The following is a 23,908-nucleotide window of genomic DNA, read 5'->3' on the forward strand; positions in this document are numbered from 1 at the left end:
CATTTTGACCCCACAGGATGAGATCTTGCGTGGAGCCCCAGATCGAGGGAGATTATCAGTGGTCTTGTATGTCTTCCATTTTCTGATGATTGCTCCCACAGTTGATTTTTTCACACCAAGCTGCTTGCCTATTGTAGATTCACTCTTCCCAGTCTGGTGCAGGTCTACAATACTTTTCCTGGTGTCCTTCGAAAGCTCTTTGGTCTTGGCCATGGCGGAGTTTGGAGTCTGACTGTTTGAGGCTGTGGACAGGTGTCTTTTATACAGATGATGAGTTCAAACAGGTGCCATTCATACAGGTAACGAGTGGGGGACAGAAAAGCTTCTTACAGAAGACGTTACAGGTCTGTGAGAGCCAGAGATTTTCCTTGTTTGAGGTGACCAAATACTTATTTTCCACCCTAATTTACGAATAAATTCTTTACAAATCCTACCATGTGAATTCATGGATTTTTTTTTCACATTCTGTCTCTCACAGTTGAAGTGTACCTCTGGTGCAAATTACTGACCTCTGTCATCATCACTGCATTTCGTTGCACTGTACCTGTGCATGTGCAATGACAATAAAGTTGAATTCTATTCTATTCTATCATTTTAAGTGGGGGAACTTGCACAATCGGTGGCTGACTAAATACTTTTTTGCCCCACTGTATATCATTACATTATAGTTCACTGCATTAGAAAGATCTCAGTTTTGTAGTGTTTTATCAGTATGTATTTAACAAATGATCGCTTTTATAGATTCATTCATCTGCATGTTCTACACATATTCTCGGTTACATTGAGTCCTATGAAAAACTAAGTGCACCCCTTTATTCAGTGGCTTGTAGAACCACCTTTAACTGTGCTAACTTGAACGGTCGTTTTCTTTATGTCTTTATCGCTCACATCATTGTGGAGGAATTTTGACCAACTCTTCTTTACTACATTATTTCAGATCATTGACGTTTGCAGGTATTCATTTATGCGCCGCTTTCCAAAGGTCCCATTTAAATTGTCTTGAGGGCTGGGCTCTGCAAACTCTGTAGATTTCCTGCTGTGCCTGGGATCGTTGTCCTGTTGCACGTCCCAATTCGGGTTAAGCATTAGCTGTCAGAAAGACGGCCTCACATTTGACTACTACTACTACTTACTTTGGTATACAGAGGAGTTCATGATCAACTCAATGACTGTGAGGTGTCTTGGTCCTGTGGCTGCAGAACAAGCACATATCATCATCCTTCCACTAACGTACTGGTATGAGGTGTTTGTGCATTATACTGTAGCCAAACTTCTCTATTTTGGTCTCACATGTCCAAAGGGCATTGTTGCAGAAGTCTTGCATTTTTTTTAGAGGAAATTTTGCAAACCTAAACCATGCTACCATCTTTTTTTGAGAGAGAAAAGAGTTTCCTCTGGCAGCCTTTCTAAACAAGCCAACTTTCTTCAGTCTTCTTCTAATTGTGCTGTCATGAACTTTAAAAAAAACATGCTAACTGAGGCTGTCGGGTCTGACATATTGCACCTGGGTTTGTTGCAGTTCCTAGGAATCCACAGTTTGAATGTTCGGTGGTGTTCATTCTTGGAAAAACCGTGGCATCGTGTGACCTCATTTCTTATCTGTAATTTGTGGATTATTTATAGATCTTGTTTTCTAGCAGGAGCGAAAAACCGACAAGACCATTTAAGCATTTCAGCTTGTATCCTCTTTTCATTTGTCATTGCATGAACCCCCCCTCCCCTCCCCGTCCTGGTTTCCGGTTCCAACAAATCCCTTCTATCTGCCTGATCCATCTCCTCTTCCTGTCCCTGGAGCAGGACACGCTACTATGAGGCCTATATTAGGTATGTACATGATGTTAATGCTCACAGAGCTTCAAAGCATATTGGTTTTGTGTACGATTGTCACAAAACATGTGAAAGCTTCTGACCTTTTAATCCAAAAAATGATAAATGGGCCAGTTTATACAGTATATATGTGGTGACTGGTTGAATTAGCAGTCTATGGGAAAGCAACTCTATGACAATAAGGATTATTACTATTTGTACAAACCCACTTTCAAAGAGTTTTGACATTTTTGCAATGATTTGCAAATTCATATATAAATCTTTTATTCACAGCAGAGCATATTAAATATATCTAGTGTTTAAACTTAGACATTTGACTATTTTGTAAAAAAATATTAGCTTGTTTTAAAGTTGATGGCAGCAACACGTCTAAAAAAGTTAGGACAGGGGGAACAAAAGACTGGAAAAGTTAGTGGTATTAAAAAGAGGATCATAGAGAGGCAACATTTCTCAGAGGTAAAGATGGGAAATATGCAAATAAACTGTAAGTATATGTCACTGTCAGTTGCAGCATAAGATGTGTAACAATTTCAGAATATTCTTCCTCAAATTTGTGAAGATTTTAAATAGATCTTCATCTAAATAAGATCATCAAAAGATTGAAAGAATCTGGAGTGGAACAAGAGTAAAAATCGGTACTGCAGGCTGTTAATCTTCAGGCCCTCAGCCAATACTGCATTAAAAACAACATTGTCTTTAGTGCCATCCATAAATGCAGATTAAAGCTGTAGAGTCTGTGTTTCCACAGGCCCCGCTAGTTTAGAGACTTATTCCTCATGAAGAACAAAACCAAGACAGAACATCTTCAACCGGTCTTTTACTCGCTAACGAGGAAAGGCTTGGTCAGAACCAGCCTCCTCCCAGAACTTCGAGAGGCTCGAGAGGGGGTCAGACAAAGGAATGTCCTTGATCCTATAGTTTGAACTGAGCCTTTACAAATTTAAGAAAAACAATGACAACATTCAACAATCTGACTTAACAAAAGCTCTACCATACAAAGAAGAAGCCATATATGAACATGATCTAAACATGCTGTCATCTCTGGGCCAAAACTCAGTGAAAATGGAAGTCAGACAAACTGAACTGTGAAATTCTTTCTGGAAAACTTGAACACTGGACTAAAGATGGTGTGGACAACTTGTTGTTATCAGTGCTCAAGCTCTACAGCTCTGTGGGTGGCATTAGCACCTGTGGAATTGGCACCTTGCAAATGCACTATTATTGCTGAGAGGTACTACAGTTTTAGAGCAGCATAAGCTCCCATCCAGAACACCTGTTTTTCTGATACAGAAAAACTTCTCCTAAGAGTCAAGTAATTGGACTTTTCAGTTCTCAGATGTTTGTGGACTGCTAATTAAAGTGGAAGGGATGCTACACAGTGGTGAAAATGGCCCTATCCAAATTTTTCTGTGCTTTTTCTGTGCTGTCATCAAATTCAAAATGACCTTTTTGTTTTTGAATTGAAAGTAAATATTGTAACACATTCGATGTGTTTTCTGTGTTCTATTTAATTTTAAAAAGGAGTCAAGTTTTTATGTTTGCAAATCACCAAATTCAGCTTTTACCTATATTCTATACAGCATCCCAACTTTTTTAGAATGCGGATGCAATAATCTGAAGAAAACAGATGATAATGGTTAATCCAATCCAGCGACATCAGTATGATTTACTGTGTCTTTGCTGTTTGGATGCCAGGTCAGAGAGCAGCGGAGCACTTTATCCCACCATTCGTCGAGAGGAGAGGGGCAATGGGGACAGCGATGAAGAGAGAGGCTCAGGCGAGTACTTCAGTGGGGAGGAATTTCATGAAGATGACATCATGCTCACAAAGGAAAGGTAATTCTGGAAAAGAAAAGTCGGTTTAATCTAATCTGAGGAAAGCGTGAGATAAAATTGACACACCAGCTACGTAAATGCAGCCGTGGTTTTACTACTGTGTACCGATGACTTCACGGAAGTATTTTCTTTCCTCTGAGTTCAGCTGTTTTATATCTAGATTGAGCACTTGTGGTTTATGCTGGTGGTTAATGTCACCAGTCTATTACTTTTCTGTGTAACTTTCTTTCCACTGTTTGCGTCCCGTGACATCATAGTTACAGATAAAGTTAATTTTCAAAGTCTTTATCTTTTTGTGTCAAAGGTTGTCCAACAATGAATGCCATGATGATGCAGAGGGAGATTTTGACCTCGTTTCCAGGGGTGACTGCCAGTCTGAAAGTTACTGTGACGATGATCAACAGCCAATCTACCAGGACAGCAGGGCGTCACCCAGGAAATGGTTTTTACCCTCACCTCAAGGTGAACTGATACTTTTTTGTTTTTGTCACTACACCTGTGAAATTTAATAAAGGATCATTTTACTTGTTGTTTGCAAGAAATTTCTCAAGTCAGATGTTTATTAGCTGATTCAGGCAAATTGATCTCACATCTGTGAACTATGCAGAACTTACTCATTTGTACCATTCATTTTGAATCAGTACTGTCATTGCATGGTACACTACTGTATGTAAATTATTGTTAAACGGCTAGAGTGTCATCTAGCTAGGTTCATAGAGAAATTACCTTGTTGTTGAAAGAAAAGAACTTTTTTTTTACTCATCCAATATAACATGAATTGATGAGAACTGTTGTAAATTAATGGATAACAGAATAAGAGTCTGACTGATGTAGGATTTTAAAAATAGATTTAAAAAAAAATATTTGGTGAGTAAAATTTGAATATATAGAGGCTAAAAATGATTTTCTTTAGGGCACAAAAAACATAAACAGATTTGAATAACATTTATTATTTTTGGTGACTTATCACTCCTTATTAAAGAAAAGGATTTTTATTTAAAAATAAATTTCATTTACAACTCCCTGTAGATTATTCACTTATGTTCTGCACGACTCTGCTCAGATTAGCACGTTGTTGTGTTTTGTGTTCCATACAGATGTGTCGCTAGATGTGTCCTCTGTTGGACAAAAAATGCAACATCAACTCTCTTAACATGATTGAAGGATGTTTTTCATGTTTTTTTTCTTTATTTTTTCTTTTTTTAATGTTCCCTTATCGGCTGTTATATAGGCCGAAACATATATACTTACAAATAGCTAATATTACTCGCTAATATTGGTGAACTGGCACGGAATCATTAATAATAATTCACTTTTTTTTTTGTAGTTCCAGTGGCACATTGTGTTAAACTTATGAAAGTTTATTGTGTTAACAGTTTTATGTTATATGTTAGCACAGATAAGAACTGTGTTATTTTTTTTAAAGGACTAATAAACTTGGCTAACTGACTGAAGGACTCCACATGGGAAGAAGCATAAAAATCTACAAAAATATTCACTACTGCCTTCAAGCACAAAAACACTCTCCATCAGATAATATTTGTTTAGCTGCTAGCTGATAACCGTTGTGATAGCCAGAGATGTACTTGATGTACTTCTCTGCTAGTGCACTGACGCATATCACTGCTCTCACGCTCTGTTTAAAGCAATGCAGGTGCGCACTGGTTTATCAAATCTTGAGGTTTTTTGTTTGTTTTTTTGTTTAATTAGATTTTCATACCCTAGAAAATAGCCTTCTTTCCTTAGGATAAGAATACCAGCTCATACGTCACACAGTCAGGAAGGCAGAGCAGAACAGTTAACTGGAATCTGTTGCGCTGATGAGCATAGAAAGCACCTATTAATGGTCATTTAGCAGTTTGATAAGATAAGATAACCTTTATTAGTCCCACACGTGGGAAATTTGTTTTGCCACAGCAGGAAGTGGACAGTGCAAGTTATGAAGCAAAAATTAGAATACAATAAGAATAAATACAGTACACAACTGTACAGAATAGAATAAAATAAAATACTATATACAGTAGAATAAAATAGAATAAAATATACAATAAGATAAAAATAGAATACAAATGCTATATACAACTGAGTAAAAATACAACAATGCCAGAAAAGATTATTGCACTTAGTGTTATTGCACATGTGTGGATGTGTGTGTTTGATCAGTCTGACAGCAGTGGGGAGGAAAGACCTGCGAAATCTCTCCGTCCCACACCGTGGGTGCCGCAGTCTCCCACTGAAGGAGCTGCCCAGTGCTGTCACAGTCTGCTGCACGGGGTGGGAGATGTTGTCCAACAGGGATGATAAGCATAAAAGAAAACAACATGTCATTGCAATAATTGCAGTTGTCTATAAATGTCTGTGGATTTATGATGAATGATTGCATTAATCACTACTGTTTTCTGTGTCCTCTCAGCCTCCAACAGACCAACATTCAACTTTGAGTGTCTTCGGAGAAGAAATAGTGGAGACGGTGCTCCTCCTTCTCCATCATGCACAGCTCTTCCACTACACCTGATGCAGCAGCATGTACCTACACCTTTTTGGGGCATTAATATTGTGATGATGAAGGAATGGCACCTCTAAGGACTGTTGTTTTTTTACGTTTTGTTTTTTATCTCGGCTCTCAATCACTCACAGGTGATGGCGGTGGCCGGTCTCGACGCAAGCAAAATTCACCGTCTTTCTCCCACAAGGTCCATGCGTTCGTGGGCCACACCTCCTGCCTCCCCAGTTAGCCGTGACTTCTCGCCCAGTTACACGCCCCTTATACAGGTCTCATTATTGAGTTGTTCTTGGCAACCCCCCACCCCCCCACCCCCACCAAACTACTGTTTGGGCCATTATATGGATACACCATAATAACATGGGAATGGTTGGTGATATTAAAGTCCTGTTTGTGGCACATTAGTATATGTGAGGGGGCAAACTCCTCAAGATGGGTGGTGACCATGGTGGCCATTTAGAAGTCTTGGATACAACTTTTGTTTTTTCAATAGGAAGAGGGCCATGTGACACATCAAACTTATTGGTAATGTCACAAGAAAAACAATGCTGTGCTCGGTTTCAGCGTAACTTTATTCTTTCATGAGTTATTTACACGTTTCTGACCACTTATAAAATGTGTTCAATGTGCTGTCCATTGTGTTGGATTGTCAATGCAACCCTCTTCTCCCACTCTTCACACACTGATAGCAACACCGCAGGAGAAATGCCAACCATTCCCATGTTATTACAGTGTATCCATATAAATGGCCCACCCTGTATATATCTATCTATCTATCTATCTATATATCTATATCTATCTATATATATATATATATATATATATATATATATATATATATATATATATATATATATATATATATATATATATATATGTATATGTTTGTGTGTATAGGTGGATTGGCGCAGTCCTGGCAGTGTGGCCAGCATCCCTGGAGCAGTGAAGAGGAGTTCATGGTACACAGATAGTCAGGATGGCCCTCCCAGCCAAAGCCATTCTCCGTCACGTCTGCATTTACCCGCAGAGTGCTGCTCGCACTGCCTGCAAAAGAGAGGCAGTGCCAACAGTCTGGTGGAAGCTGTGAGTACATAACAAATGCTCTGTTGTTGTTACCGTGCATTTTTTTTAATCCATAGACCCTCACAAAGTAGGATAAGAGATCTGGTGATATTTCATTTATACACTGCTCGAAAAAGTTGAAAGTAAAACTTTTTAATCAAAGTGTAGCATCAAGCCAAGTCAACATACAGGATATTGATCTGGTCAGTTAAATAGCATAAGGGGTTTTTCATCAGTTTCAGCTGCTTTGGTGTTTTATAGGTGAAGACCACTGACATTTTTCCCTCCTCATCTTTTTACTTTTGCCTTTAGCTAGGCTCAGTGTCACTACTGTTATTATGAGGTGATACCTGGACCCTACAGAGGTTGCAAAGGTAGTCCAGCTCCTCCAGGGTGGCACATTGAAACGTGCCAATGCCATAAGAATTACTGTGTGTTCGAGCAGTCTCGACAGCGTGGAGGAGATAAGGCTGTAGAAGGTCCTTAACCCATCATCAGAACGGGTATCTGCTCCTTTGTGCAAGGAGGTACAGGATGAGTACTGCCTGAGCTACAAAATGACCTTCAGCAGGCCACTGGTTTGAATGTCTCTGACCAAACAATCATTAATAGACTTCATGAGGGTGGCCTGAAAGCACAATGTCTTCTAGTGGGCCCTGTGCTCACTGCTTGGCATTTGCCATAGAATACCAGAATTGGCAGGTCCACCAGTGGCACCGTGTGCTTTTCACGGATGAGAGGAGGTAACTCTGAGCACATGTGATGGATGTGAAAGGGTCTGGAGAAGCCGTGGAGAATAATATGCTGCCTGTAACATCGTTCTGTAACATCCTTGGACCCACTGTCAGACCCTACACTGGTGCAGTGGGTACTGGGCTTCTCCTGGCGCAAAACAATATCCGGCTTCATGAGGTGAGAGTATGTTTGCAGCTCCTGCACTCTACACTCGCCTGAGTTAATTCAAATATAACACTTGGGACATCATGTTTTGGTCCGTCCGATTCAGGTAGCGTGAATCTCAGACTCTCCAGGAGCTCAGTGATGTCCGGATCAGATCTGGGTGGAGATTCCAAAGGACACCATTCACGTCTCAATAGGATGTTTTCAGGCATGCATACAAGCAGATGGGGGCCAAACAAACTACTGAGTACCATTTTAAGTGACTACAATAAAATTGGACCATTGGACCATTTTTTCACTTTGAATTTCAGGGTGTCTTTGAATTTTGTTCTCTGTAGTACACTGTTAAAAAAAACATCCTAAAACAACGGTAATATTCCGGCAGCTGGGGCGCCAAAATACGACCGTGAAATAACAGAAAATAACTGTCCCATAAAAATACGGTTATTTTCAGTAATGAAAATACAATTAGTTGCGCTAATTTGACATGGGATCTCGCCTTTTTCAAGTGCCGCTAAACATTAAATCAGGAACATGTTAATGTGATTAAACAATGAAATCATCTATAAATAGGAAAAAAAAAACATCTTAAAAAAACGGTAATATTCTGGCAGCTGGGGCGCCAAAAATACGACCGTAAAATAACAGAAAATAACTGTCCCATAAAAATACGGTTATTTTCAGTAATGAAAATAGAGTTTGTTGCGCTAATTTGACATGGGATTCTGCCTTTTCCAAGTGCTTTTAGACATTAAATTAGGAACATTTTTACGCGATCAAACAATGAAATTACCTATAAACAAGGTCACTGAATGTGGAAATATGAATCATAATACGTAAATGTACAGAAATATACAGTTAACAGTTGGTTTAAGTAATAATTGATTGCATGCCCTGGGACAGACTGACAGAGGCGAGGCTGCCATATCGCACCATCGGCCCCTTTGGCCATCACTAGTAGGCGGTAGGTGAAGAGTCTTAACCACGGACACAACGACAGAGAGTGTCCGAGCCGGGGCGCGAACCGGCAATCTTTTGATCACAAGGCGAACTGCCAACTCTTGAGCCACGAACGGCCTAACTAGCAACGATAATAATACTTATGTGATGTAACACAAGCTTATAGGGATCATGTTATATACTTTTCCATAGCATTACATTTGAATTCAACAGTTCAATCTTTCAAATAACGGACAGATATTTGTGAAATCATGATACATTTGTGAATGTATTTTAACAATCTAAATATGCATATGTACAGACAGATACATTTAATAATCATGACAATTATGTTGTATTACATTACAGTGATTTAACGTTAATTTACATTCAAAATGTGAAGTCAAAGTCTATTTACGTAACTTTAATGATATTCTAGAAGAACAGAACATTACTGTAAAATGCACAGTAAAATACCTTCATATTAGGGTTTTTTCCTACGGTCGCAGCCATACCCGCGACCTTGTTGTTAGTTCACATTCATTGGCCGATGCTTAGCATCATGTTATTTATATTAATTGCAATTCCTACCTCCACATTTCTTTTTCAAAATATATAATTAGCACAGCGTGTCCGTGCAGTGTTTTACATTGTGGCATGCAGAGAAATCTTAACAAAAAAGCTCACAGAGAGAGATTGAGCTTGTTATTGAACCCCAAGCTGGTAAGGGGAGCTCCTTATTAAAACACTTGCGGTGCTACAATATGCCTCAAGGTTCAACAACAGCACAACAGAAGTCACTCATGGTACAGCACTCTCTCTACAAAACAACAGCTGTCAGTGACGCTGCACCACGGCGTAAACACAACATTCAAGATAACAGTTTAAAGTAACGTAACCATAAACAATAAAACAAGAACATCTAAACAGCAGCACATGTCCCAAGGAATGATGGGAGACATTTCTGGATGTATTTTTACGATCTAAATATGCATATGTACAACAAAATATATTTAACAAACAAGTAAATTGTGTTTTATTACATTTACAGTGATGTTATGTTATTTTACATTTGACCTGTCAGATCACAGTCTACTTATGTAAATGTAGTGATATTCTAGGAAAACAGTACACATCATTTTCACTTGCATCAAGATATAGACTGATTACACAGTCTATATCAGTATAGATATGCAGCATGATGTTTTCCCCATTGGGGTTGGACATGTTTTCAAAGTGTCCCCTAAATGTTTTTGAGCAGTTTTCTTTCTTGAAGTTTTCATTCTTGAACTTCTTGTTCTGACTCATTTGTGATGTACACCTCAACTTTTCCACTATGTCAAAATGAAAAACATTTTCATAATTACCTTTATTAAAAACAAGTATGGCTGCATGTCCAGGCAGCTAACTCAAGTTGAGAAGCGTGATGAGCAATGCTTCTGTCAGTGAAGCATTCATTTTACAAGTCAACAGGATGTTGCAGAGGTCATCTATTGGCAGCTAAATGAATACTATCTGTAAGACCCAGAATGTGTGGTTCTTGATCTTGCTGAAGATCACTTTTTCCACTTCATGGTTTCAGCTTTAATTATCTCCTGACTGCTCTCCACAGGTGCTGATTTCTGAAGGTTTGGGGAAATACGCCAGGGACCCTAAATTTGTGTCAGCAACTAAACATGAGATTGCAGACGCCTGCGAGATGACCATTGATGAAATGGAGAGTGCCGCCAGTAACCTGCTGAATGGGACCATGGGTAATGGCAACACAGGGAGGAAAGAGAGCGTTGGCTCGGATTCGCATGCCAGTGCAAATATTAGGGACCACAGCATCCGTGACTACAGCGATGAGGAACCATATGTGGCTGTGAAATGTGAGGAGGACCTAACAGATGAGATGATGTGCATCACCTCACTATAACAGCAGCTCACACTGGGATATATTTAGGATTTTTTCAATTGAATTTTTACTACTGCTCTACGGTGAGGGGACACCTCTATTCAAGTGCATCATGCAATAATGAAAATGTGTAAAACACAGATGGATAAGAGAGCAAAGTGCCTTGTTTTCTCTTAAGAAATGATGAAGAAATGGTTGGGTTTCTGGAAAATTTAGCAAACCAGAGGGAATCAAATCTGTCTGCCAACCAGTCTGCCATCTAGTGAGAATTCAAACCTCTAAATTGGGTTTTTCTTTATTGTTACACTGGTTTCTTACAGCAGGAAAAACTCAAATGTAGGTTTTCTAACACAGATTTTAGGAATCAGCTTCAGTTCAAGGTGATAATGGGTCGGCCCAGCTGCATTGTTCTAAAATAAATCTAAACTGTTTACTCGATATATAAAGAGCCAAAAAAACAAAAAGTGTTCCACCGTTTCAATCATTTTTAGATTGCAGTGCATGATTTTGTTTTTCCCAAAGAAGCTGATTTTGTTAAAACAATTTTAGAAAAATATCCAAAGCATTCAACTAACTTACGTTCCAGTTTAGATGTCTGAAAAAAAAAAAACCCACCAGCGCCAGGTCAGCGTATGGTTGTCCAGTCATTCCAAGCTTCCCTGTATTTCGTTGCCAGATCCATGTATATAAATAATGTGTGATTTTAAACCTTTTATTGGTCATGTTAGCAAACACTGGTTGTTCGCATTACATTATTACCTTCGTGACTCGATTTAGAGTAAAAAAAACTAAAACAAAAAACTTGACAGAAACAGTTTTTTTCTTAGTAGTCTTGATCACTTAAACTTCTCTGGGTTCACAGTTCAGGATTTCAGGGCTAAGCTTGGCTATGTCTCTGTTTTTGACTTGAAAAGGAAATCACATATCAGTAAGAAAAATAACATGTCTTTGTCCTCAGGCATATCCTCCTTCTTCATGTAATCGCGGACACATTCTCTTAAGTCCTCCCTTTAAACTAACAGCAGTGCTACATTCAAGGAGTTTGATCAAGCTACACACCCTAAAAATAAAGGAATATTAGGATGATGTGTGTCACTCGCTGCTGTGTGTCACTCACTGCCCTTGATGATCCTTAACTTTGAAGACTGAGTTTTCTTTGTTAAGCCCTTTACTCAGATATGCAATGATGGACTACTATGAATCACTATTCCCCCTGAATCACTCTGAGATCAGCAACAGTAGATCATCTCTGAGGTTTCTGTGTGATGTGGCTCAATAGTGAATGAGACCCAGACTACTCATGTTTTAAAAATAATTACTCACTGACAGGATGAAGTTATCTTTGGCAGTTCTTGAAGGTGAAACAAAAATAAAAGCAAAGACCACCAGAGTTTCTTTGTGCCACAGATGACACATCAAGTAAACCATTTATTTCCTCCACTGCTGCAAAACTCTTTGTTGTTTTTGCAATGGAATGAATAAGACCATACAGGTCTCTACATAATGGGCGACTATTTACTGGATTGCCTGACAATATACTATGTCAGTATATTTGCTATTGTAATGAAATGACTGCTGTTGCCTTTTATCTGTTGGAGTTGTTTTTGTCAAGACAAAGAGCACAACTTGGGGGAAATCGTAGTAAAGCGTTTCTGCACCACTAATGGGTGTTTGTCTCCCACTGCCAACTATAAAGCCTTCAGATTAATTTAAACAAAAAACAACATACCAAGTGATGGATAGGCAATCTTTCTTTTTTTCTTACTCTAAATACTGCTGTAAGGGCAATTTGTTCTGTACAATCAAAGGGCTCCTATAAAACCAAAACAAGGGAATGCTTGGTTACATTGTAACCCTGGTTCTCTGAGTGTAGAGACTCTCTCCACTCAACTACATATTTCATTTATGAGTTGGAGAGATAGTCTGGACAGAATAGAGAACACTCGTCCATACTCAGATGCGTCAAATGTTTTTTGTTACCAAAATTACTGAGGTTTATTTATTTATCTATTGTGACTAAAAGTTGACTAAAGGGTCTAAATCCGGTGCCGGTGTTTGCTATTGGACATTCTGATGATGTAGATATACAGATGTACAGATGTATAAGCAGGATACAAGCTGCTATCTGGACTATCGTTCAGATGGACTGCAAATGCACTCTTTCCTCTTCACTCTAGAAGAGCCTCATACAGGTTTAAGTGGCCAATACAGCTGATAAATGAGACATATGCATTTTTTTAACTGCAAGTAAATTGTTTTTAATGTAGACTTTGAAAAAAATCTTATTACCTCTGTAACTCTCCGGGCCTGTTGGTTAACATGTCAGGGAAACTCTGGTAACGCTGCATTTGCACAAAAGTAGTAATCGGAAACATTTATGTGTGATTTTTTTTTTCTTTATTGGCAGCGATCGTCATTGGTTGTCCAAAAGTCCATAGTAATGAATGATGAACCACCAAATCTTTAGTAAAAAACAGTGTTTGTACCCAACATTACAAAGATTAAAGAGAAGTACCAGATTCAACACTGGTCTGATTTCCAAGAAGCCATAAAAAGTCTGAGGTAAACATGCTGGCTTCTATGTGAGACTTTTGTTTTTTATTGAAAACCACCCAACTCCACTCCCCAAGGCATTCAGCTATGCTTTGAATCACTTACGACAGCTTCTTGACCGGAAGCCACCTGCTTAGGAATATAATCTGTCAAAAGTGCACGACTCCAGACAGTTCAGATTTACCCTGTGTCTCACATGCGAGAAACTTGAAACAACAACAGTCACGTGGAGATTATTACTAGTGCAACTACCCAAATGATTTATCATATGAGATAAAATGACAAGGACTGCAAAGCTTTGTTGTGCAACGCAGCTTTATTTTTTTGTACTGTTCCACTGCTTTACAGATGTCTATAAAGTGACAATGATGTATAAAATCTGTACAGCATTTGTAAAAAGTACGCGATTAACTTGAAGATCTCTGCTTTCTATCCAGTTGTATGAAAATTTAAAAAAAGCAAACAAGAATAGCTCTATCTCTACTTTGTAGCATGAGTACTAGTACCTTATAAGTTTTGTACCAATAAAAAGAGAAGCCCTTTTTTGCATACTTGAAGTTTTGCCTGGAATGACAATGAACCTGCTGATTTTTTGTAACGAACACTGAATAAAGACACAAGAACAAGGTCAGGAGGCTTTGTTTAGTGTCAGCACAGAAAAACAACAGAAAGCCTTTGACGGTGTTCACAGTAAGTTTCCCTTCATAATGACAGATGATTTAAACATTCACATCATGTTAGACAATACTGCATTATAATGTAAACCATAAATTCTTTATGATATAGTGCAAAGCTTAATAAGACATACTTATAATTTATGTTAGTGCTTTCATTATAGCTGCTAATACACACTGATTATTCGCTCAAAGTCTAAAATCTCAGCACCGGTGTGTGTCAGTTCAAACTGGACCAAACTCAAACACACTGTAGCCATGTGCAACATATACATGAATTAATACAAATCAAATGTAATCGTGATCTCATAGGCAACAATGATATTACAGTTACATTAAAAACATAGTTTTAAAAAATTCACAACACAATCAGAAAAAAGCTGCTTATAAAAAGTGACACTGAAGATTTTTAGTTTCAAAGTTCTTAGTGCGCGTAAACATAGTGTTAAAACATTTTGCATTAATTACTGTTTATACTAAACAGCTTTCAGGCTGACAGCGGTGCAAAAGCTGTGAGTTATGTAGCTCGAGGATGCAAATTTGGCACATAGCATAAATCAAACAAATCAACTGAGGTGAGTTTTACAGATGCATTGACAGCATTTAGGAGGTCTGTTCCTTTAACTGTCTGTTAAATCTAGAGACGCGTGCATTGGTAGTGTAATCGCTACAAGTCTGATTATAATAATTTCTTTTCCAAGCTTGAATCAGGGTTTGGTCCAGTTTATATTACCACTTCACTTAAGTCTTTTTGGTAAACAATGTATGATCCTTCCCCACAGTTGTCACTAAACAAGTCTGTTTAGTGACAAGTCTGTTTAGATGTACAAAAAAAAAAAAAAAAGTTTGTTTCTTCCATCCTGCCTATTCAATGCTCTGTTGTCACGCAAACAGAGTAACAAAACCAAATGTTTTCTGCAGATGTTGATGGTAAAGCTGTAGCTATAGAAACTGCTATAAAAACTGGCTAAATTGTGGGAAACCTAAAGTGAAAGCGAATCACTTTATTGCCTTCATGTTAATGTGAAATGAGTGCGGGGGGACTAAAAAAACAAAACAAAGATTTTATCTGTTGAACCTGCAAGTTTTCAGGAAGGAAGAGGATTGTCACAGCGAAAGGCTGCCAACCTCTGATCTGGTCTGAGCAGACAGGAGCGAGCTGCTGAGGCCAGTTATTCTACAGTCTACAGTTTGCTCCAGCTGCTGACTGCAGCTCTCAACCACATTAGATGACGGCTGATAAGACAATTGTTTTCTGAAAAGCAGTGCCGTGGAAACAGATTTTCCTCAGAAGCTCATATCCTTGAAATATTCAAGTTTCTTTAGTTTTTTAAAGCTGTTTTGCAATTTTTTAATGTGATGCTGGACACTAGTTTGTAATCTTGGGTAATTACTTCATGTTTAAGACATACATTTCACAGCATTTTTACTGAAATTCATGATGAGGCAGGCTGGTAAATTGTTTGCTAAGCGAGAAGCCACATATTAGACACATTTCCTGTCATAACCACAGTGATTTTGCTGTACTGTTCCACCCCAATGGCAGCGTGAGACAGATGTGAAGTGTTTATGGTCCTAAATATGTGTGTTAGGCCAGGAATGTTCCCATGGTAATAATTCACAATATCAGCTCAGAGTTAAATTGATAAGCTCCTAATCGAACATACAGCTTGTGATTTACTGCTATTTTTGCCTAATAACTGACTCTATTGAGGGATTTTTCTAACTCACAGATAAGCTGTACACCTCTCTCTTTATCTCTGTGTGTCAAGTGTTGGAGGCTGGTACACAGGAACCCCCGAGTCAACGAGTGCAGGGCGACCTCTGATAATATCAGCAGTCTTCTCTGCCATCATGATGGTTGGAGCATTCAGGTTTCCACTGACAATGCTGGGCATGATCGAGGCGTCGATCACACGAAGCTTCTCCAGGCCCAGAACGCGTGCGTTTGAGTCAACCACCGCCATCGGGTCAGAGGGCGAGCCCATCTTGCATGTGCAGGATGGATGGTAGGCAGTGTCTGCCTTTTGGCGGACAAAAGCATCAATGTCTGCGTCGGATTGGACCTGAGGACCAGGCAGGGCTTCAGGACCACGAAAGGGGTCAAAGGCCTTCTGGGCGAAAATCTCTCTGGAGAGTTTGACACACTGCCTGAACTCCCACACGTCAATATCTGAGAGGAGAGGGAATCAAAACCAGGAAAAGCTTATATAAGAACGTGCCAGAGCAACTTTGTTGTAACTCAAAAGTCTGCAAGCTGCTGAGGTAAAATTTGATGCAGAGGGACTTCAATACTGCAACAATAACTACAAACATGTCAAAATACTGTCATTGTTCAAAAATAGATTTTATAGATTTTTTTTAAGGGGGAAATTTAAAGGAAATATCAAATACATCCAGACCTGTGGTGAGATAGTTTGGCTGAATGATTGGGTGGTCCAGGGGGTTGGTGCTCTTCAGCTTCAGCCAGCCTGTACTGGTGCTCCTCATTGGTCCAACATGAACCTACAACAACAGCATGAGTAAAACTGTCACTGCTAACCGAGCTAACTAAAACAGCACAGCTGAATTTCATTAATCCTAGTTTGTAAACCCAAGCTTTTTACATGATAAAGGCTTTTTAGCTTTTTAAGTTATTTTGTCCAAGAGAAAACCTCAAAACACTAAATTCTAGGGATGTTCCTTATTTCTTACTCGAATAACTGTGGAAAAAACGTAGACTAACCAACTAGTCTAAAACTAAGGAACACTCAAATATTAAGTTTAAATTGACAAACGTTTGGTGGAAAATGTCAAAAACAAATAAGAGAGGCGTCTAAATCATTTATACATTCTTAAATAGCGAATCAAGCTGTGTGGCACCTCGCATTGTGCATTATCAACACTACACGTTACACTCCAGACAGTGAAGGAGAAAAACACCTAAACTAAACCGATGTTATATATGATATGAAAACATGTAACTATAACAGATGTTTATGTATAACTAAAATACGACAAGTTAACATCTGGAAAATGAATAAATTGTGACTGTAAAGTTTGGCACGTTGCTCTTTGAAAATTCATGACACCTACTAAAGTAAAAGTTCTAAAAATTTAAAATAATAAAAACAATAAATCATCCGCCCATTTTCTTCTGCTTATCTGAAGTCGGGTGAGCGGGACAGCAGCAGGGAAGCCCAAACCTCCCTCTCGCCACCTCCTCCTCCGGGGGAAACATCAAGTCTTTCCCAGGCCAGCCTATAAACGTAATATCTCCAGGATGCCCTGGAGTGCACCAGGGCCTTCTCCCGGAAGGACATGCATGGTTGGAACACCTTACCCAGGAGGTGACGGCCTTGGCCATCTATTTTCGATGTGGAGGAGTCATGGCTCTACTCTGAACCACTCTCAATTGACTGAACTGCTCACCCTGTCACTAAGGCAGAACTCATCTTTCAGAGAAAACTCATCAGTGTTAACAAAAATATGAAGCGTAGATTAACAGATTTATGGCATTTCTCAATGACGAAGCGCCATCTCGTGCCAGATGGCTACATAACATTTAGTACACAATAATTTACCGGCATTGGGCATGAATTAAAATTTGAACAGAGTGAACAACTTAAGACTGGTACCGACTAGTAACTAGTACTAGTAGTAGTAGACTAGTAGCCGTGCACATCGCTAGTAAAAACACCATCATAAGTGCTCATTTTTGATGTGGAAAAACTGAGGCCACTGTCATCTTTCAAATGAGGAAAAAAACTGATGCAACTTGAGATGTGGGCCTTTTCTAGGGAGCAGGTTTAGCTAACACATCTGAGTTCATAAACCCTGAGATGAGCTGAAATTCCAATTCTAATTTACAGATGTATGACACTATTAATTAAAGTAAAAAGAAATAAACGGCTGCGCCTTTTGCACCGTTTAAGTAGAAGACAAAGAAAAAGAAAGAGCGAGTGATTTCGTTTCAGGTGCACTTCTCTGGAAAAGAGGCTATAAATAAGGGTGAAAGGTTCCCCGCATAGAATTTCCTGGAAAACTCATGGGGCTGTTTTTTTTTTTTTTCCATGGAACATATGCACGCCTGTAAATACTCCTCTGCAAGACTGGGCATATTCTATGTGCTGCAATTCATGCTTTGGGCTGTTTACTTGACTTCTTGTTTCTACACATGTTTATAGAAGGCTTCAAAAAACATAAGCATGCCCACTGCACCAGCATTAAGAAGTCACGGTTTTGCAAAAACAAGCTTTACTCACCTGGTAAGCCTCTATTTTGGGGGTGACTCGTCCGTGGTCAATGACTTGTGAGGGCAGAAAGTGAAATTGGATGTCGGGGTGTGCTACTTTGGGACGACTACGAATAAATCCCCCGCTTTCCATGTGGGCTGTTGCTCCATAACCTTGTGGGAGATTGATGTGGTTAGTGAAATGATTGTACTCTTTATTAGACAGGCATGTCTATTTACAAGAAATGCCACTGGGGTGATGTGATTGATGAGCTTTTTTTCTGGTAGTGAAAGTTCTTTCGACTATCTTAGCTGACTTTCTCCAACAACCAGGAACCAGACTGTAAATGTAATTTACCAGGATCACCAATAAAACACCTCATGTCACATTTCCTATGAGTCACCATTGTTAAAACTGTGAGAGATTCTTCTATATACTGTGTCAATGCCAGCTGTAGTTTAGAAAGAGGCAGTGCTGCAGGCTGATACATTCCTTACACGCTGTGTACCCAGTGAAAATAGTTTAATATTTAACATCTGCACAATAATTGTGTATAATCATTAATATAGCTGAAACCTGAATGAAAGTTAAAGGGTTTATATTAACTCTCTGGTTTCTTTTCAATTATATTTTCTGATGAACAAGCATTTTAGATGAGTGAAATGGCAGTTTGGAGACATCTTCATCTAAAAGTGATGCAAGGACAGAAACTCTCGCTAATTCTATAAAACATTTGGGAAATTGTCCCGTTATAAATGTGCAGGTGACTTGGTTACCAGTAAACATGGTGAGCCACTCGAGGCCTATCTTGACCATGTGGAAAGGTTTCTGGGCTTTGTACAGGGTGATGGGCTGAGTACACTGCTGCTGGACATACAGCTCCAAGTGATCCTGCAGGTTATTACCGACACCTGAGAGAGGAGGAAGGCAAAGTGGTCTGACAGTAAGCACCGAAGAGATGATCGTCTGAAGTCACACAAGCATCAGTTGGAAAACTTTCTAATTTTTGTAGTTCTTTAAGTTAGAAGTAGGCTACAAGGACGTTCTTCACATACGCAACACACCTGGTAAGTGTTGAATCACAGGGATGCCGAGCTGTTTCAAGTCATCTGCATTTCCAATCCCAGATAGCATGAGAAGCTGAGGGGAATTGATGGCTCCTCCGCTGACTATCACTTCTTTTTCTGCAAACACCTGAACAGACAATAGAAAAATCGCTGTAAAGGGCCAAATTCAGGATATAAAACATAATTCAGTGTTTCAATTAATTTCATTTTATGATCCATTAGTTAATCTTCTAACATCTATCCTCCTTGCCTTTTTCTTTTGTCCATTTTGAATGTATTCCACCCCCACAGCACGGTTGCCATCAAACAGGATTTTAGTGGTCAGACATCGCACCTCCGCCTTCAGATTGGGTCGACCCAGGGCTGGTCTCAGGTAAGCACTGGCAGTGCTCCACCTCTTCCCTTGATAGATTTAGACAGTGAAAGTATGTAAAGATTAGATCAAGAATTAAACAGTACTGAAACGTATTTGACCAGTAACATGGTTTCTCTTCTGCGGCCTCAGGAATTATTCCATATGACGTACGACAGTAAATACTTTCTTAATGGGCCTAAGTTTCAGATTTTTTTAGAGTTGGTTAAGTAGTTCTATGAACACACAGTGACATGTGCTCAGAGGTTGAAAAACACATTGTGGTCAACGACAAACACACATTTTTCATCCAAGAAATTAAGCCCTTCCTTTTTTAAAGGCCACACATCTGAAAGCATATTGATTTGCTCTCCTGACATTTAGACTGTAGTATTGATATTTTAACCTTTGGAGCTAAATCAGACTGAGATCAGACGTCTAATTCTGCCACTCGAAAACATTTCACCAGAAAAGGTTTGTGGCACTTTACCTGTAACTAACCCTATTAATTATCTATCAATTCTGTAGCATTTAGCATTTAGAACCTTTATAAATGGTCATGTCCATCCAGCCCACGCCTTCCTGTTGGTATCCATTCATGTCATCAGTGAATGGATATCCTGCCTGTCGCCCCGCCTCAATAAAAGCCTTATGAAGGGGATGGTTGGTTTTCCCTCTGGACACCTGAAGAGGTCCGCTGCCGCCTCGGTATCTACAATATAGAGCAAAAACATAAAGATAACGTTAAAAAAAGAGAGACAGAGAGAGCTGTTTCAATTGTTTTCATAGGAAGTAATGTAGTGTAGGCATGCAAACAATATTAATAATTCTCTTTTCTTTACTGTTGGATATGCAATCCAATAACTGAGAAGGTTTTCCATAATTGCTACACTTAAATTTAAGTGTTCTTCTATGTTTCTGTACCATATTATCAAACACAGTGATTATACTACTTCCTTTACAGGTCATTTCAACATTTCAGTTTTACTCTAACAGCCATCGTCATCATTCAGATCTAGACAACAAAGGTTCTCAGTTAAGCATGCCAAAGTCCTTCCTCCACAAAGTCATCCTGTAAATACTTGGGTAAAGTCTTTGTAGTCTCCCGGTGTTTGTTTTTGGTACATTTCCTGTGGTTTTCACCTTGTCACTGTGGTTGTACTGAACAGTTTCCAACGAATTTCTTCTCATAAGCAGTCTCATCAATCTCATTCAGAGTTCGCTGACATTTATTTCATTGTTTGCTATTTATGAAATGACACGTTATATTGTATCAAATATATCCCACAGTGCCTCAAATTTCTGTTTGCACATAATAGTTTTAAACTGTAAAGTGCTTTTGAGCTGTGACCTTTTTTGACTGATGTATTTCCTGGTTTCTCACATTCTTAGAAATTAGAGACAGCCAGTCTAGATATGCGTGATGCTCGGTGTAGGTGCGTTCTGCAAAAGAATTCAATGCAGTGCTGTGCATTTATGCACAAGGAAAAAACTGTCTTGTTACATATTTGAGATTTTAAAGCCTAGGTGAGCGGGACAGAGAAAACAGCACTGCCACGCAAGTGAAAAATGCTGTGATCATACATAAAAAGATACTGGAAAAGCAGTGGTAAAAATGCCCAGTATATATTTGTATTAGTTACCTGTTTTCTCCCAGCTCATGACACTGAGCTTTCCTAAAATAAGGCAGACAATGCTCATAATCCCAGCCATCTGCGCCCTCTCTTTGCCAGCGGTTATAATCTTCAGCGTGCCCGCGGATGTACACCATTGCATTGAGTGAAGAGGACCCTCCCCAGACGCGGCCCCTCGGCCAGTACATTACCCGATTGTCCATGTTGGCTTGAGGTAAAGTGTGGTAGAACCAGTTATACCTGAGCAAAAATGAAATGAGATAGCAACAAGTCAGACTATTATAAGTTAATAACAGTTTATACAATGTTATTATTACTGGTATCAGAATGCTGGGCTATTAATGTTAGGCCAATACTGTACTGTTTTTGCACGTGTAAAAGCGATGTAATATTGTAATGCCATTTCATTGTTCACATTTAAACAACTGAGATGTAGGTTAAAGGTCAAAGGTCTGCTTGCTACACACTGAGCTAATTTAGAAACCCTTTAGCGTGTAATATTAAATGTCATACAGTAAGGCAAATGTCTGTTTTTATAAATCTGAACAAAAACATTTAATGACTCGAATAACAAAACAGATCAATCAAAGTACTTGTCATCGCAGAGATTGTAGATCAGGGCAGCTGGCATGTGGATTTTCCATGAGAGTCGCAAGCTGCCTAACCACCTGTCCTTAGGGCCAGCCTCGAGCAGCAGCGCAGACTCCTGGGCGTCTTCTGTGAGGCGGTTAGCGAGGACGCAACCAGCGGACCCCGCTCCAATAATGACATAACTGTAAGATGGTGTTTTCTGATCGGCTGTAGGTGACGATGCAGAGCTCCACTGAGAAGATGAGACAGTGAAGCATCTGTAATGGCTGGAGAAGGATGAGCTGGGGGAAGAGGGGGGACCCATCTTTCTGGTCTTGGGGACAAAGCGGCATTCGGGCACACTGGTAAAGAAGCACCTGCAGTCCCTTATAAATCTTCCCTGTCTCCAAGTCACAGCCCTTTGGGCTCCAGTTAGGCTCCGTGTGGTCAAACACAACATCCTGTTTTCCTTATTCAAACACATATTTGAAAACAAATCAGAAGGGGGTGAGCTTGGAAATGTCTAAAACTGAAACTCTGATGAAAAGAATGAAATTTGTAGTATGTGTCTGCATTTCTGCACAACTCTCTTAAATATTGTGATTCTATATAAGAGAGAGGCTGTAAGGTGATATAGCAATGAGCATGATGTCCACATCACATCACTTCATTCTGTCAGCAAGGAAGACTCGATGTCCACTACAAGGGACTGAAGATAAAAATAAATAAATAACTATTCTGTTATTCAGCAGGTAACATGTTTCTTTCATCCACAGCACAAGTTAACTAAAGGCCGAAGGATAAAATATCTGTCTCTCTCTATTGGCCTTGAAAAGACTAAATACTTATTCATCTAATATGACTTATGCCACTCCTTTTCTTTGAAATGCCCAACTGATAGTTGTGAAACTGACAGCAGTTAAATTAATAACTAGGGACAACTAGACACTCAGTACATAGGTTAACTTGACTTGCATCAAGTGCAGCATGTTAAAAGTTAAACTCTAATTCTCTGTCACATCAGAAGTCCTGTGTTTCTACAGCAGTAAGGCCTTCTGCTGCCTGACTTTGTTATTCAGTCTGATAAAAGTCATAAAAAAACGAATTTTGTTCACAGGAAAAGCACAACTGTTGTTTGTGGCTGAGCGCACATGAATTTAGTTCAACAGACCTGGAATTGCACCGTGTGTTTCTGGTGAATGTGTGGTCTGAGGACTGTTCCGTGTTGTTTCTCGAGAAAACAATGTGCAGTTTTCCCAATCGGACCGAGGCAGAGAGTGATATCTAGGTCACGGCAGTCATATCAGTAAACCAAGAGTCACAAATGTCAGCAAGTATTGACTAACAAAGTAACCGCTGTCTAGCAGTCTCTACGCCTTTGCTAATGTCCAAACTCTACTTTTAAGTCATTCTGATTGAAACTTTGAGATGAAAACTCAGTTTCGCAACCGCTAACTTACCAGCATCTAAGTCCATACATCTAGTTACATTAGTTGATACATTTCTGCTTTAATATAATTCATTTTTAAAAAAAAAATAGCGTCGAAATGTTACATTTAAATGATTTAGAGACCTGGCGATGGTCGTAGCGGGGCTGCTTATAATCTCTATGGTTGTTTAGGTCTACCGCTAACGAGTGGTCAGAGCTCACAGTCGTCGTCTGGACCTTAAACAGCACACAAGGACACGGAAAATACTCAGTATAACTTCACACATGCGACACTTAATTGGACCTGATCCGGTGCTGGAATAGTTTAATGAGAAAAGAGGACGTGAAGCAGCAGACCTACCTCTCAACAGGCAACAAGTAAAACGGTCAGCGCGGTGGGCGGGGCTTATCGTATTGAAATAACGGAATTCAGAGCGTCAGCACTACAGTG

At 39.3% G+C, this 23,908-nt stretch overlaps 2 protein-coding genes across 6 annotated transcripts in view; one reads left to right on the forward strand and one right to left on the reverse strand.

The window, feature by feature from the left end:
• cacna1db (calcium channel, voltage-dependent, L type, alpha 1D subunit, b) overlaps positions 1–13,842 on the forward strand; it is an 89,976-nt gene extending 76,134 nt beyond the window's left edge. For both annotated transcript variants that reach the window (XM_085393345.1, XM_085393346.1), the window contains 7 exons: positions 1,798–1,824; positions 3,523–3,663; positions 3,968–4,125; positions 6,077–6,189; positions 6,301–6,435; positions 7,064–7,249; positions 10,680–13,842. In XM_085393345.1, the coding sequence (XP_085249471.1) occupies positions 1,798–1,824; positions 3,523–3,663; positions 3,968–4,125; positions 6,077–6,189; positions 6,301–6,435; positions 7,064–7,249; positions 10,680–10,985 (1,066 nt within the window). In that variant the 3' untranslated portion in view covers positions 10,986–13,842. The remainder of the gene's footprint in view (positions 1–1,797; positions 1,825–3,522; positions 3,664–3,967; positions 4,126–6,076; positions 6,190–6,300; positions 6,436–7,063; positions 7,250–10,679) is intronic.
• A 49-nt stretch (positions 13,843–13,891) lies between these two features.
• Positions 13,892–23,900, reverse strand: chdh (choline dehydrogenase). Of its 4 annotated transcripts, none has more exons than XM_085393349.1 (10): positions 23,819–23,900; positions 22,052–22,497; positions 21,468–21,698; positions 20,370–20,536; positions 19,723–19,874; positions 19,470–19,599; positions 19,182–19,316; positions 18,436–18,578; positions 16,594–16,696; positions 13,892–16,364 (listed from the first exon to the last, which is right to left on the reverse strand). In XM_085393349.1, the coding sequence occupies exons 2-10, from the start codon at positions 22,486–22,488 to the stop codon at positions 15,946–15,948; spliced, it is 1,917 nt and encodes a 638-aa protein (XP_085249475.1). In that variant the 5' UTR covers positions 22,489–22,497; positions 23,819–23,900; the 3' UTR covers positions 13,892–15,945. The 4 variants fall into 4 exon arrangements, with proteins under 4 accessions (XP_085249475.1, XP_085249476.1, XP_085249477.1 ...); XM_085393350.1 differs by lacking the exon at positions 23,819–23,900 and adding an exon at positions 23,602–23,812; XM_085393351.1 differs by lacking the exon at positions 23,819–23,900 and adding an exon at positions 23,200–23,567.
• Between the last annotated feature and the right edge of the window lie 8 nt (positions 23,901–23,908).

The sequence above is a fragment of the Rhamphochromis longiceps genome, linkage group LG20 (assembly GCF_057381845.1).
Source record: "Rhamphochromis longiceps isolate RC_006_pf linkage group LG20, R_longiceps_female_GT1.1, whole genome shotgun sequence".
Classification (NCBI taxonomy): Eukaryota; Metazoa; Chordata; class Actinopteri; order Cichliformes; family Cichlidae; genus Rhamphochromis; species Rhamphochromis longiceps.

What these genes read in the sequence shown, in the direction of transcription:
- chdh (XM_085393347.1), bottom strand. Translation starts at nt 22,512, where the DNA reads ATGTGTTTGAATAAGGAAAACAGGATGTTGTGTTTGACCACACGGAGC. An exon ending in GGACATGACCATTTATAAAG is followed by an intron (nt 19,875 to 20,369) that starts GTTCTAAATGCT and finishes AAATCTATCAAG; the next exon opens with GGAAGAGGTGGAGCACTGCC. An exon ending in TGTGATTCAACACTTACCAG is followed by an intron (nt 19,317 to 19,469) that starts GTGTGTTGCGTA and finishes CTCCTCTCTCAG; the next exon opens with GTGTCGGTAATAACCTGCAG.